The sequence below is a fragment of the Rhinopithecus roxellana genome, chromosome 3 (genome assembly GCF_007565055.1).
Source record: "Rhinopithecus roxellana isolate Shanxi Qingling chromosome 3, ASM756505v1, whole genome shotgun sequence".
NCBI classification, from domain to species: Eukaryota; Metazoa; Chordata; class Mammalia; order Primates; family Cercopithecidae; genus Rhinopithecus; species Rhinopithecus roxellana.
In genome coordinates, this window is record NC_044551.1 from 68,875,972 (window position 1) to 68,889,563 (window position 13,592).

At 34.9% G+C, this 13,592-nt stretch overlaps 1 protein-coding gene across 3 annotated transcripts in view; it reads right to left on the bottom strand.

Moving 5' to 3' along the window:
• Nucleotides 1-1,882: 1,882 nt before the first annotated feature.
• The window catches only part of NADK2 (NAD kinase 2, mitochondrial), a 46,197-nt gene continuing 34,487 nt past the window's right edge, over nt 1,883-13,592 (bottom strand). For 2 of the 3 annotated variants that reach the window (XM_030926852.1, XM_010362897.2), the window contains exons 10-13: nt 9,871-9,926; nt 9,054-9,107; nt 6,571-6,694; nt 1,888-4,316 (exon numbers count right to left, since the gene is read on the bottom strand). In XM_030926852.1, the coding sequence (XP_030782712.1) occupies nt 4,178-4,316; nt 6,571-6,694; nt 9,054-9,107; nt 9,871-9,926 (373 nt within the window). In that variant the 3' untranslated portion in view covers nt 1,888-4,177. Of the gene's footprint in view, nt 4,317-6,570; nt 6,695-9,053; nt 9,108-9,870; nt 9,927-13,592 lie in introns of all 3 variants that reach the window. The other variant, XM_010362898.2, reaches the window with a different exon arrangement.

The window sequence follows — 13,592 nt, forward strand, 5'->3', positions numbered from 1 at the left end:
TATTTTGCTCAGGATCCAAACATGGTGTACATACTGCATTTAAATTCTCTAAATCTTAATCTTAGGGTTTCTTCCTTTCTTTCCTTGTAACGTATTTATTGAAGAAACTATGTTATCTGTCCTGTGTTCTACATTCTGGATTTTGCATCTATCCCTGGAATGATAGGTTAATCTGTCCCCTATTCCCATAAAATGGTAGTTAGATCTAGCAACAAAAAGCTCTAGACCAGGGGTGATTTTCTCCCGAGGAGATACTTGGTAACATCTGAAGGCATTTTTGGTGGTCATGAGAAGTGCTATTGGCATATAGGCAACAGAGGCTAAGGATGCTGCTGACTACAGGACAGCCCCCCACAACAAAGAATTGTCTTGACAAAATGTCAATAGTGTCAGTGCTCTAGAGGCTTGTATCATCAAGTTTTTTTTTTTTTTTAATCAAGGAGACACTTGATAAGTAATACTCTATTCCAAGACACACCTGTCTGTTTCATTTTTACTACTGTCACTTTACCTGCTCTTGCACTCGATTCCTAATAGATCCTATCCACAAGCTCCAGAGACATAAGGGACACTGGCCAAGTGCAAAACTTTATTTCTGGATAAAGCACTTGTGTCCTATCCTGGTGAACCCAATTACACTTCAACATTTATTGACCACCTACAATGTGCAGGATACAACAGCCCAGGAGAAGATGCAGAGCCTATGAGGAAAGAAAGGCAAGTAGTCTAGAGACTGGGCAAACTAGAAAGAAACCTCTTGTCACTGCTTACCCTAACCATGGAACAAGCAAAATGACAACCTCCTCTTTCTTTACTATTCCAATCCCCACCTAGCCAAATATCCCAGAAAGTCAAAGTTTTCTTCACCAAGAGACTAACCCTTCAAGATACAAGTCAAAGACCTAAAAGCCTGTACTAATATGATAACTCAAAACATATTTTAGATCTTATCATATGTTTTAGCAAATCTAAATACTAAAATGCTGATATTTTTACATTTCTCTAAATACCAGTTAGCTAAATTATAATTTTGAGCATTAAAATCACTATATTTAAGATATTCATATTAACACATAATATGCTTTTCTACTTTAGTTTGTTTAGTCAGTGATTTTCTTTAAATAAAAAGTCTTAAAGCCCGTAAGACTTAAAAACTCTTCACACCTTAATGTAGAAAACTTAATAAGCCCTCTCACTGACTTAGGCCCTAATCCCTGGAGTACTTTTACTGTTAAAGTCAAGAATAAACAGCCTTTGAAAAAATAAAATTGAACTATTCTTTAGTTTGGCAATTCATTAGTACATTTACCTCCCCAACCATCATATTTAGGTGTTGCATTATCCCTGAGATCTTTTTTGTAGAATTGTCTTGGTAGATGCTATTCTTAAGTATAAGGATGCATAAATATTGGTACAATTGAATGAATTTAAGTGATTTAAATTCTAAATGTACATTATTTTCACAACTGTGCAAAATATATAACGGATCCTTAAACTTGTATTTGACAACTTTTTCAACTCAAGTGGATATTTTACAATAAAAATGTGTTCGCTGGCTCTTTCTGCTTATTAAAAAGTGAAATCAATGCAGTAAAACATGTAATAAGATTTAATGTACAGGGGCCATGAATGTAAATACACAAGGAGTATCAAAAATATTAAGTCAAAATTATCTGAAGAGCCTACATTGACCAGGTAAGCACTTCACCCTCTGATTTAATAACTAATCATTCTATGTCAAATGTTAACAGTGAATGAAGTAAACAAGGCACAGAATAATAACACAGCGGTGGGGAAACACTTCTGAAACATAACATTTTGTGAAAACTAGTTTTCAAATAGTGACCCTGGAGAGTTAGGGAAATAAGAAATGTTAAAAAGAAGAAGTAACAGTGGTGTAATTTTATTCACATAGGGTTGCCATTAAAAGGTTAACTCACTCAAAACACATTTTTGCTATGCTAACATTCCTTTGCCTCTCATTTTTACAAATAAATCCCCACCACAGAGCAGAAATGTTAGAAATTATATCACAAATGGAGCACATTATTTTTAAAACCTTTTAGAATATGGCTTAAAATTTTACACAGCAAGTTACCTATTAATATGTTACATATTAACATCTATTTGGACAATCAGATTTCCTTGAGATTAAAGATGGAGCTGGCATTTTTTCTTTAAGAAGGCATTTTAAGGCTGGGCATGGTGGCTCATGCCTGTAATCCCAGCACTTTGGGAGGCCGAGGTGGGCAGATCACAAGGTCAGGAGTTTGAGACCAGCCTGACCAACATGGTGAAACCCCATCTCTACTAAAAATACAAAAAATCAGCCAGGCGTGGTGTTGCGTGCCTGTAATCCCAGCTACTCGGGAGGCTGAGGCAGGAGAATCGCTTGAACCCAGGAGATGGAGGTTGCAGAGCTGAGATTGTGCCACTGCACTCCAGCCTGGGCGACAAAGCAAGACTCCGTCTCTAAAAAAAAAAAAAAAGAAGAAGGTATTTGAGCCTGTTAGGGGAGGTTCTATAGTGCGGAGCTTCTTTATAAAGTGGTCTTATGTATATAAAAAAAAAAAAAAAAAAAAAAAAAAAAAAAAAAAGCCAGAAACTAGATCCAGCTCTGGGAAAACACTATTTTAATGTATTTCTATCTGATATGTCATAAATTCTTTGCTATGAATGTCTATGCAGATACTTGAAGAAAAATTGATTCTCTGGATATACATCAAAACCTAGATTAACTTTGTACATTAACATTTATTTTTAAAAATTGATAAGAACAACATGTTAAATATTGGCAAAACTAAGAGCACTCAATTTGATTATCCATCCAGCTTTCACAGAATTTACTTCTGAGCCCACAAGACTCAAATTGTATAAGGATAGAGTCTGTTTCGTTCATCAACATATCTAGCACCTGACATAGTAGTACATGGCACAGAGTGGGTGTTCAATAAATATTTATCAATGACTGAACAGAAATTTTCAGCAGCAAGTGAAAGAAACACATGACTTTGAACAATGGCATGAGAATACCAACTGTTTCATTATGCAATGACAGGATCTTTTGGCAAAAATTCTAGGATTACTTATAAGTAGATCAAGAATTAGATAATTTCCTCCAAAAATAAAGGAATTCTCATAATGGGGGGGGGGAATACTAACATTTTATCCTAAAAGCAATTCTGTAAAACTTGGAGTATAAGCTAGGTGAAAACCACAATACTAAGGAAGGCAATTCTAAAACTACTGTGTTTTACATATTTATTAAAGAATCCATTATTTGTGATAATACTCCTAACACAGGTGAAAATATTTTTACAATATTTTACCAAACTCCTAATAGAAAATGTCTAGTCAGTTCATCCTTTTAGTCCCTGAATCTTTCTTCCATCTTTAAAATTTGAGCATTTTAAAGATGGAAGAAACCTGTAGGACTCACGTCATTTTTAAAAAATTGACTTAAAACACTTATTGGATAACTAATACATTTGTAACAGCATCATGATTTGTTCTGATATCTGTATTTCACCCAGCACTGCTGAAATTAAACAGAATGAAACTCAAAGCATTCATCTATAATTTCAAAAATGATTATTTGAAATTTTTAAATCAATAGTCATAACATCATCCTTGTGTTCTGAAATTAGAAAATTCTTAGCACATATACAAACATATTTACCTATGTCAATTAGGTCAATGTCAGGATTTATCAAAATTCTCTGTCATGAAATTTTTTTCAAAATCTTGATTTTCAGGTACTATAAAAAATATGCACTAATCAAATGATATGTGTTCAGTTCTGACAATCCCACAATTAGGAGGAAAGGGAAGGAAAAAACACTTATACAGTTAAGTTTCAAATCCTAAATATTTAGTTCTTTATTTAAGCCTACCCCTATAAATTTAAAAAGATATCAGCACTCTTGGTTACCAATTGTAAGCAATATAAAAATTTCACTGCTATCAATTCTAATTAGTTCAGTCCATCCATTTTCTTATACAGTGAATGTCTTTTTTTCTATCAGAATCCAACAGAAGAATAATGCAAATCTCACTTCTGAGCCCACGGGCAAGCAGTCTCAACAATAACCAAAAAAATGTCACTTTACGACTGGTAGTCCGTTTCTGAAGTAAAAATATTTTCTCCAGTAATCAAAATTTGTCATGAGGAAATCCTTCACTGTTCTAGAAGCACAGTTCGAAGCTCATCTTCTTTATTGATCATCATCGAAGCAATTGCACCATCATTAAACTCAAAAGAAGTTCCTCCATCCACAACCATACAGGCATCCCAACAACGAGAACGAACACAAACCCTAGGCAGAAGGAAATATCTCATTAAATAGTAACAGTTTTCTTAATCTTAACTAATAAGTTATTTTAATCCTGAATTTTAACCTCACACATCACTTGGGCCTCCATTTAAAAAATCAAGTTGTTCTCTGGTATGAGAAAATTAGTGACTATGTAAATATATGGGTATATTATGAAGGTCTCCAAATGCAAATATTCAGGATAGCACCATTCACTCAAGCATTCAGCAGTAAAGAAATGCAGACCTGACTGAACTCACAGGCTGTTTTCATATGATTGAATGTTGAATTACTAACATCACAAATACTAAGTATTGAACAAGAGTGTTAACTATTTTCATGTAACATTTTTACTTAAGTATAACACATATACAGAACAGCTGGGTACGTGTATATGTATACAGGTATACATAATTATTAATGTACAGTTCAGTGAACACACTTACGATCACCCAACTCAGGAATCAACTGTTACCCAGCTTGCCAGAAGCTCCCTCACTGCCTTCTCCCAGTCACTATCCCTGCTCCCTCCTCAAGCATACCTACCTTCCTAATTTCTATCACTGTAGTAGTAATAGCTTTGTCTGTTCTTGAGCTTCATATAAATAGAAGAATATAATATGCACAGTGGTGTCTGTCTTCTTTTCAATAGTATGTTTGTGAAATTCATCCATGTTATTATGTGTAATATTAATAGTAGTGTGTTCATTTTTAATGCTGTATGAAATCACTTCTATTGTATGAAAACACCAACATTTCTCTCTCTTCTACTATTCATGGACATTTGGGTTTTTGGCTATTGGGAGTAGAGCGGTTATGAATATTCTTGAATGTCTTTGTGCACATATTTCTGTTGGTGCATACATTTCTGTTGGATATATACCTCAAAGGGGAATTAGTGGATCACCGTGTATGCTATGTGCAGGTTTGCTAGGTAACTGCCAAACAATTTTCCAAGCTATACATTCCTAACAGAAATTTAGGAATACACAGAAAGTTGTAGTTACTCCTCCTTGCCAACAACTGGTACCTTAGTCATTCTGGTGGGTGTATATGGTAGTGTATTATGTAGTTTTAATTAGCATTTCCCAGATGAATAATAAGATCATGTTTTTCATATGTTTATTAGCCATATGAATATCACCTTTTGTGAAATGCCTGACTTTGGCCATTTTTCTATCACGTTGCCTGCCTTCTTCTTATTGTCAGTAGTAATTTTTATATACTAAATATTCTGGCTATGAGCCCATTGCTGGATATAGGTCCTGAAAATATCTTTCTCGCTCTGCCTTTTTGTTTTCCTAATTGTATCTTTTGATTACTGGCAGGTCTTACTTCCAGTGTAGTTCAATTTGTCAATCTTTTGTTGTTACAGTGCTTTTCATGACATGTTTAAGAAATCTTTTCCAAGTGTCAAAATCACAAAGCTATTCTCCTATTAGCAAAACCTTAAATATAAGTAGTATATATCTCTGAAGGAATCTTTGTCGTCTCACTCAAACTGAGTACAGATCTGTGGATTAATCAAATTAACTGTCAAATGACAACATGAATTTTAAGATAAATTTCCTTATTTGTGTCTAACCTGGGGAAAAAATTAATTGTATGTCTATAAAGAGAAAATATGTACACTGAGGTCAGCAATTTGTAATTGCTTAAGCTGTTTTCTGCTTGCCATGAGATAGATGACATTTTCTCGGAATTTTAGATTTTCTTGTTAATTTGGAAAATTGGGGAAACTTTACAAAATAAGAAATTATATCCACTTTTTTATATCCTCTCTCCCCAAAAATAAAATGAAGCAAATTCAATAGGTGGGAGGTCACTTTTAGGGAAAACCTAAAAGAAATGAAAACTATTCTAAAGGTTTATTGCTATGCAATCTAAGTTTTCTATCAGTGTTTATCGTGTTTTTATTCTACAGCTTATGAAAAAGAAGGGGCTTTCTATTCAGCTTCTTTTACAATTATTGTGTCTTGGTTCATTTTTTAAAAACCAACAAATCACTGAAATAAATAACTGTACCCTTTCTAGTCACTTAAGTTTTAGCTTCTCTAAAATGGCACAACAAGTGTACAAGAAAATATGATTTTAGCCGGGTTAGCATGATACCTTATTACTTTCACAGGTTCGACTTTTCCTGCTAGATTAAGTTTGAATGAGCAAATTTAATGAAATTAAATTGTTTTCAAACCAAGTGTGCTTTGTAACAATGAAAGGGATGAAAATAGTCAGAAGTCAGACCGAGGATGCTTACTTTGAGGAGAAACAACGCTGACGACTGCTTGAGAAAACTCTATTTGCTATTGGTTCTCGAATACTGAAAAGTATTTTTGGTTCTTCTGGACTGTAGAGCAGTGATTCATTATATTCATTTGTTACTACAAAGAAAAAAAATATTAGCACACTCAATAAAAAATGGTCACTTCTGAGAAGGGCAAAACAAAAAATAGATGCCATCCCCCATTTAAAATTAATTCTGTTCCAAAAGTCTATTTGGGAACTAGTTTCTCGAAACTCGTAACACATATTCCATTAAAAACAGTAACAAAAAACCTTATAAATAAGAATTAGGTACCATGATTTGCCCACAGAACCACACATCACCCACAATACAGCAGAAATAGGTACAATTGGGGAAAAAGAAAAAATAAAAAACCACTAGCTTCAAAGCTTGTAATTAAACAATAGAGGAACTAGATAGATGCATTCAAAAAAGGAACTTGAGTTGCCATATTGCCCTGCCAAGTTCTTTCCAAAATACCACATCAAAGAGCTCATAACTATGATAATAAGCAAACAGCGTTGATATAAAATGCAGTCTCAAACAACGACAGGCAATATCCTTTCTCCAATACATCAACATATTTTTTAGAAATCTTTGGGACCTTTCTTTCTAATCAAGAGGCACATGAAGGCTGGAATACAAAGCACAAATTGGTTGAGAAAATTACAAATATATCAGGCCTGAAAGAAAGTTTAATTGAGTACTACATTAAAAAAATTAAAAGACTGTCAGATAATCTACCTTATGAAAGTTTCATCTGAATTACTGGCTTTAAAAAAAATCTAATTCACTCACAAAAATAAAAATTTGGGTCCGTGAGAACACACCACAAAACAGCATGCTAGCTCTGAAAGAAATTTCAAAGGCGTAATTTCACAAATGTCTGTAACAGTGATTGCATCACTGGCACTCACTGTTGCTTCTGAAGATAGTCAAATCTTGAAAGGAATGCCATTCATCAAAGTAAAGCTTTGGTATGTTTATTAAAAGAAAAAAATCACAGATGATATATATATACACATACATTTGTGTGTATATGTATGTGTATATATATGTGTCTGTGTGTGTATATATATAACCTTAATTTATATATATACCTGACATAAATTTCAGTTATTTTATATATATTATTTTTTAAGTTGAATTATATAATTAAGAAGCAATTACTATATGTGCCTAACTTTCCTCTGATACAGATTTACTGCTGGTGCTAATTCATGAACCATGATTAAAATAATCTTGTAGGTCTCAAATTGAGCGAAGAAGACCAGAATCCATTTTAGAAGGCTGAATGGGGCTTGAGAGATTTGCTTCTTTTTTCAAACTATTTTAGAGGCAAACTGTCCCCCCAAAAAAGGAAGTCTTATGTGGAAACCTAACAATAATGACAAACTGACACTGTTAAAATACTGTATCAGGTTAAAAGGTATTGCTAACTCATTTTAAGGTAACCAATGAGAATGAGGCTGTTAAGATAACTCAAATCCAAGCATTTATGTTTATGGATGACAGTTGCAGTCTTACATGTATCAATATTCACTTTATATCTATATATTTTTTGTCATATATGTTGAGAAGATCCTTACATAGGTATGTAGATGTAACTTTAAACACATTTTGGTATGGGGTTTTATAAAAAACAATCTACCTTGAAATTTTAGGATATCCTTCAATGGAGATAGCAAAAAAAAGCTTTAATTTGAGGTGTATACAAGAATGATCCTGGTAGATAAGTAGACTTCAGTGTGTTACAATCTTATATGCAAATCAAATGAATGTGTTTTTCAGTTTAAAAATTTAAATTGTTTTAAACAGAATGTAAAGAATACATTTGAAGAACTCCTAGAAACACCAGCTAGATGATCTACTTTAACCCCCTCTTTTTACAACTGTGGAGGATCACAGCCTTGCCCAAGTTTCACAGCTGATGTAGTAGAGATCTGGAACTGGAACCTACGATTTCAGATTTCTTGGTAAGTATTCTTTCTCTAACAGTGCTAATTCTCTTAAAGGAATCTTGAGGTATCTTGCAGTAATCGGGCAAAACTAGGGAGAAGAATGTTAAAAAGAATATTTGAGTGAATAAGAAAATAAGCACTCATAGCTCAGTGAATTCTATCTCATTCAGAGGATATTAATGGCATAGTGAATTTAGCTATGCACTTACTATTTGTGAGATAAAGATTTTTCTGTAATTCCCTATCCCCCAGGACATGTTTGCAGTTATACTGCTTTGACTTAAGAGTTGTATTTCAGGGTTGACTAAAAATCACAACAACCAAGTCCAACTTTAATCTTTATGTTGCTTAAAGACATTTAAGGGGATATCGTATTAAAAGCATGTTTGAGTAAAAAAAAAAAAGTACTTTGCTAATTAAATAACACTTCACACTATCATTCTTAAAACTGAAATAGAACTAAACTGTTAGTGATTATTACCAATTGTCACTGACCTTTCTCTACCAATTCTCTGTTCAATGGAAGACTCAAATTTCCTTGTCGTTTTGCTATTGAAAAAGGAAAGGGGGAAAGTATGATTAAAATGTATATGTTATAAATACATATGTTATTCTATAACATAATAGCTAATATAAAATAGCATGTATATATTATATAGCATATTATCATAAACAGTAGTCCCCCCTTGCTCTTATTAGCACTTTTGCTTTCCATGATTTTGCTTTCTTCCAGTTTCAGGTACCGGCAGACAACCATGATACAAAAATATTACATGGAAAATTATAGAAATCAACAATTCATGTTTCAAATCGCACATCATTCTAAGTAGCATGGTGAAATCTCACGCAGTCCTGCTCTAACCCACCTGGGATGTGAGGCATCCTTTTGTCCAGCTTATCCATGCTGTGCATGCTACTGGCCCATTAGTCACTTAGTAGCTGACTTGGTTATGAGATTGACTGTCATGGTATCATAGTGCTTGTTTCATGTCACCCTTATTTAACTTAATAATGGCCCCCAAGGCACAAGTAGTGATGTCGGCAAATCAGATATGCCAAAGAGAAGCCATAAAATGCTTTCTTTGCATGAACAGGTGAATGTTCTCAAACAAAAAGGTCATATGCTGAGGTTGCTAAGATTTACAATCAGATATATGAATCTTCTATCCATGATATTGTGAAGAAGGAAAAAGAAATTAATGCATGGTATAAGGGTTCGGTAGTATCCAAGGTTTCAGCATTCACTGGGGGTCCTGGACCATGTGCCCTGCGGACAAGAAGGGACTACTGTAATAACTGTTTTGGTACTCACCAATATTTAAAACATCTTCTACTGCCTGAGTTGCAACCCTGTTAATATTGAATGACCTAGAAACAAAAATCACAAAATTTTTAGTTTTAATTCTAAAAACATGCTAAAAATCACAAATGGATAACCTACTTAAAACATAGAAAATTCTTAGAATTTGGAGAAAGTTCTAAATGAACAAAGTTAAAAACTGGTAAATAATGTACTAGTATGGGTATGATGAGACAAGTATTTTCATACATTGATGGGAACAGAGATATTGCAGTTGGAGAGCAATTATGCACTATCAAAATTAAAATGAACATATTCTTCAATCTAGTAACTTAACCTAAAATATACCTCCATCTATAATACACAAAGATAGGTACAAAAATTATTAGCTGAAACACTCTTTATAACAGCAAAACAACTCAAATATAGAAACCCACAGAAAGCTAATTAAATAAATTATAGCTACTCACTGATATTAAAAATAATACAAATATATGTGCTGATGTGTAAGGATAACCAAAATACTAAGTTAAAAAACAAAAGGCATCATATAGTGTATATATTGTTTCATTTTAAAAACAAAAAAATATATATATAGTATGAATCTAGATATAAGTACTACAGATACGAAATGAAAAGGAGACTAGCTTTTTGCTGTATACCCTCCTTTTGTACCTTTTAACATAGGCAAGTATTCTTTAAGTTATAAAATAGTTTCCTTAAAGGTAAGAAATCTTCTACATGTGCAATGCCTTGCTTAACCACTAAAAACCAAGCATTAATACAAACATGAATAACTTTTCAAAACAGTTCTGTCCTGGGGGTCTATAAAGATCACTAAGAAAAGGTTATTTTTGGCCGGGCGCGGTTGGTCAGGAGATCGAGACCATCCTGGCTAACACGGTGAAACCCTGTCTCTACTAAAAAATACAAAAAATTAGCCGGGCGTGGTGGCGGGCGCCTGTAGTCCCAGCTACTCGGGAGGCTGAGGCAGAAGAAATGGCGTGAACCCGGGAGGCGGAGCTTGCAGTGAGCCGAGATCGCACCACTGCACTCCAGCCTGGGCCACAGAGCCAGACTCCCGTCTCAAAAAAAAGAGAAAAGGTTGTTTTTTTAAAAGAAAATTCCCAGTAATTTTGAATTATTCTACCACCTCATAACTCTTCATACATGATCTCAATAGATAATCTCAAGGAACAGGAATAACGTGAGTCAACACAACTCTAAACCTAAATCACAGTCTCTCAACTTTTTGAGAGAGGGAGAATAAGAGATACTCTTATACCTGCTAAACCCTGTACCCTTCATGTTTGGAGAAATGCAAAAACATGAGAACTTTTTTCTTAGGTCTATAACCTTCACCATTCTAAGAGTTCCCATTTAAAATCAGACATAACCTCTACTACCAAACTGGAAGACAAACTGAGTATCACATCTTCATCAACTACTAAAGCTTCATCTCCTAAAAACACATCTTCATCCTTAATTTAAAGTCTGGTAGGGCAGCATGTATGGAGAAAAAGGACTAAGAAGAATCTTAAGAAGAAACTAATTGAAATATATGGTGATCTGGCTCTGTAGTACTTCTCCCAATGTACGGAGTAAACCTGATTCCCCACTGACCAGAGAACTGACATGATAATGGGACAATTTAGAGACATTTGCTGTGTAATACCACCCCTATACCCTGTCTCCTGTGGAAGAATTTCTGGAGATGCAGACATGGAGTAACTCTTCCCCAAACCTGTTTTTCTTCCTGAATGCATATTTTCTTTCTTTTATTTTTTTTTTGTTGAGACGGAGTCTGGCTCTGTCGCCCAAGCTTGAGTGCAGTGGCCGGATCTCAGCTCACTGCAAGCTCCGCCTCCCGGGTTCACGCCATTCTCCTGCCTCAGCCTCCCGAGTAGCTGGCACTACAGGCGCCCACCACCTCGCCCGGCTAGTTTTTTGTATTTTTAGTAGAGACGGGGTTTCACCGTGTTAGCCAGGATGGTCTCGATCTTCTGACCTCGTGATCCGCCCGTCTTGGCCTCCCAAAGTGCTGGGATTACAGGCTTGAGCCACCGTGCCCGGCCCTGAATGCATATTTTCTAGCCCTTCATGCCATATAGTCATGTGACTGAGTTGTAGCTAATGAAATCAGAGTGGACATGATGAATAAAACTTCAAAGCCTGGCTCACAGCCTCCCATGGGGAGTCCCCATGCTCTTCTACCTTCTGTAGCAGAGCAACCGGGGGAGCTATGTTTAGAAGGTGGTACAGCCATGTGATGGAAGAACTCTGGCTCCTTGAATAACCACTTACAGGGAGCTACCTGCCAATCAGGAATACTCACTGCAGACTTTACAAGAACAAGAAATAGACTTATACTGTGTTAAGCCACTGAGATTGGTGGTTTATCTTTTATAACAAATAGCTTACCGTGAGTCATACATTTCCACATTTCATATTAAAAGTAAAGATAATTAAAAAATTTCATACAAGAAAACAAGCCCCTCTCTATCAAGAATTAAAAGAGAAAAATAGACTATTCTAATCTTTTCTTTCCAGTGATTCTTCAGAGGTCTATGGTTTATAGATAGGTTTAAAATTTAAATCATGACTTCACCATTTATTAGCCACATGGCTTTGGGAAAGTCAGTTAACTTATGAAACTTTTTGGATTCTACTTATGAAAATAAAATCACCTACTTCCAGAGTATTTGTGAGAATTTAAACAAGATCATCTAATTAGCTTAGAACAAAATATGTGCTCAGAGATGGTAGTATGACAAAAACAAAAATTACTAATGTATAGAAATATACAGCTATTCCCCCGCCCCTCTGGCTCCTAGGCTTCCCTTCTCTTCCTACATTTCTTGAAGAGAAAAGGACAAAAGATGAATGGGAATTGCAGTGGAGAACATGTTAGATGCAAGCAAGCTGCATGGGGCTTGGTAGAGAAGAGACTGAGTAACCAAGGTGGCAGGGATAGGATATAGCTTGTGAGAAAGACTTTTATACTAGAGCACAGGAAATAATAGAAAACTTTAACAAGCAACATAGAGAAGGCTGAGATTTTAATCTAACCCATACTTATCGAAATGCAACATCAACACAGGACTCAACTACTGGGTGCATGTGGAAGGCGAGGAATGCTTTAAAAGCATTGTAGTGGCTGTCATTCCCTATGCCCTGAAAGGTTGAAAACTTGAACTATCAAAATCTATCAAAATTACACCCCTCCCCAAACAGAAGCCCCATTGCCTCTAGCAGAAGCACTACTTCACTGAGATTAATTACAAATTTATCTTGATAATTCTTCAATACAACCTAGTGACTTTTCTTTCAACTATGTGACCTCTATAGACAGCTCAGAACCCCTCTCCCTTTCCATTTAAAAACTGACCTTCCCTGTGAAGCAGCACAAGTAGTAATGACAGTGAAAAGGGCACTGATTTTGCAGTCTAGCACACCTGTACTTATATCCACGTTCTGACTCTTACTTCTTGTATAACTTTGGCCTAAATTATCCTTGCTAACCTTTAATTTACTCATTTATAAAATGGGAATGTTACTACTTTCTTCCAGGATTTCTAAAAGGATTAATTAATATATAAAAGTACCTAGCACAGTACAAAGTAGCAGGGGCTATATAACTGATAGTTTGTATTACAATGCATAAAAAATAAACATACAGAATCACGGAAGTTCAGAAGGCAAAGTAAACTTACTATTTTATCAGTTCCAATTCC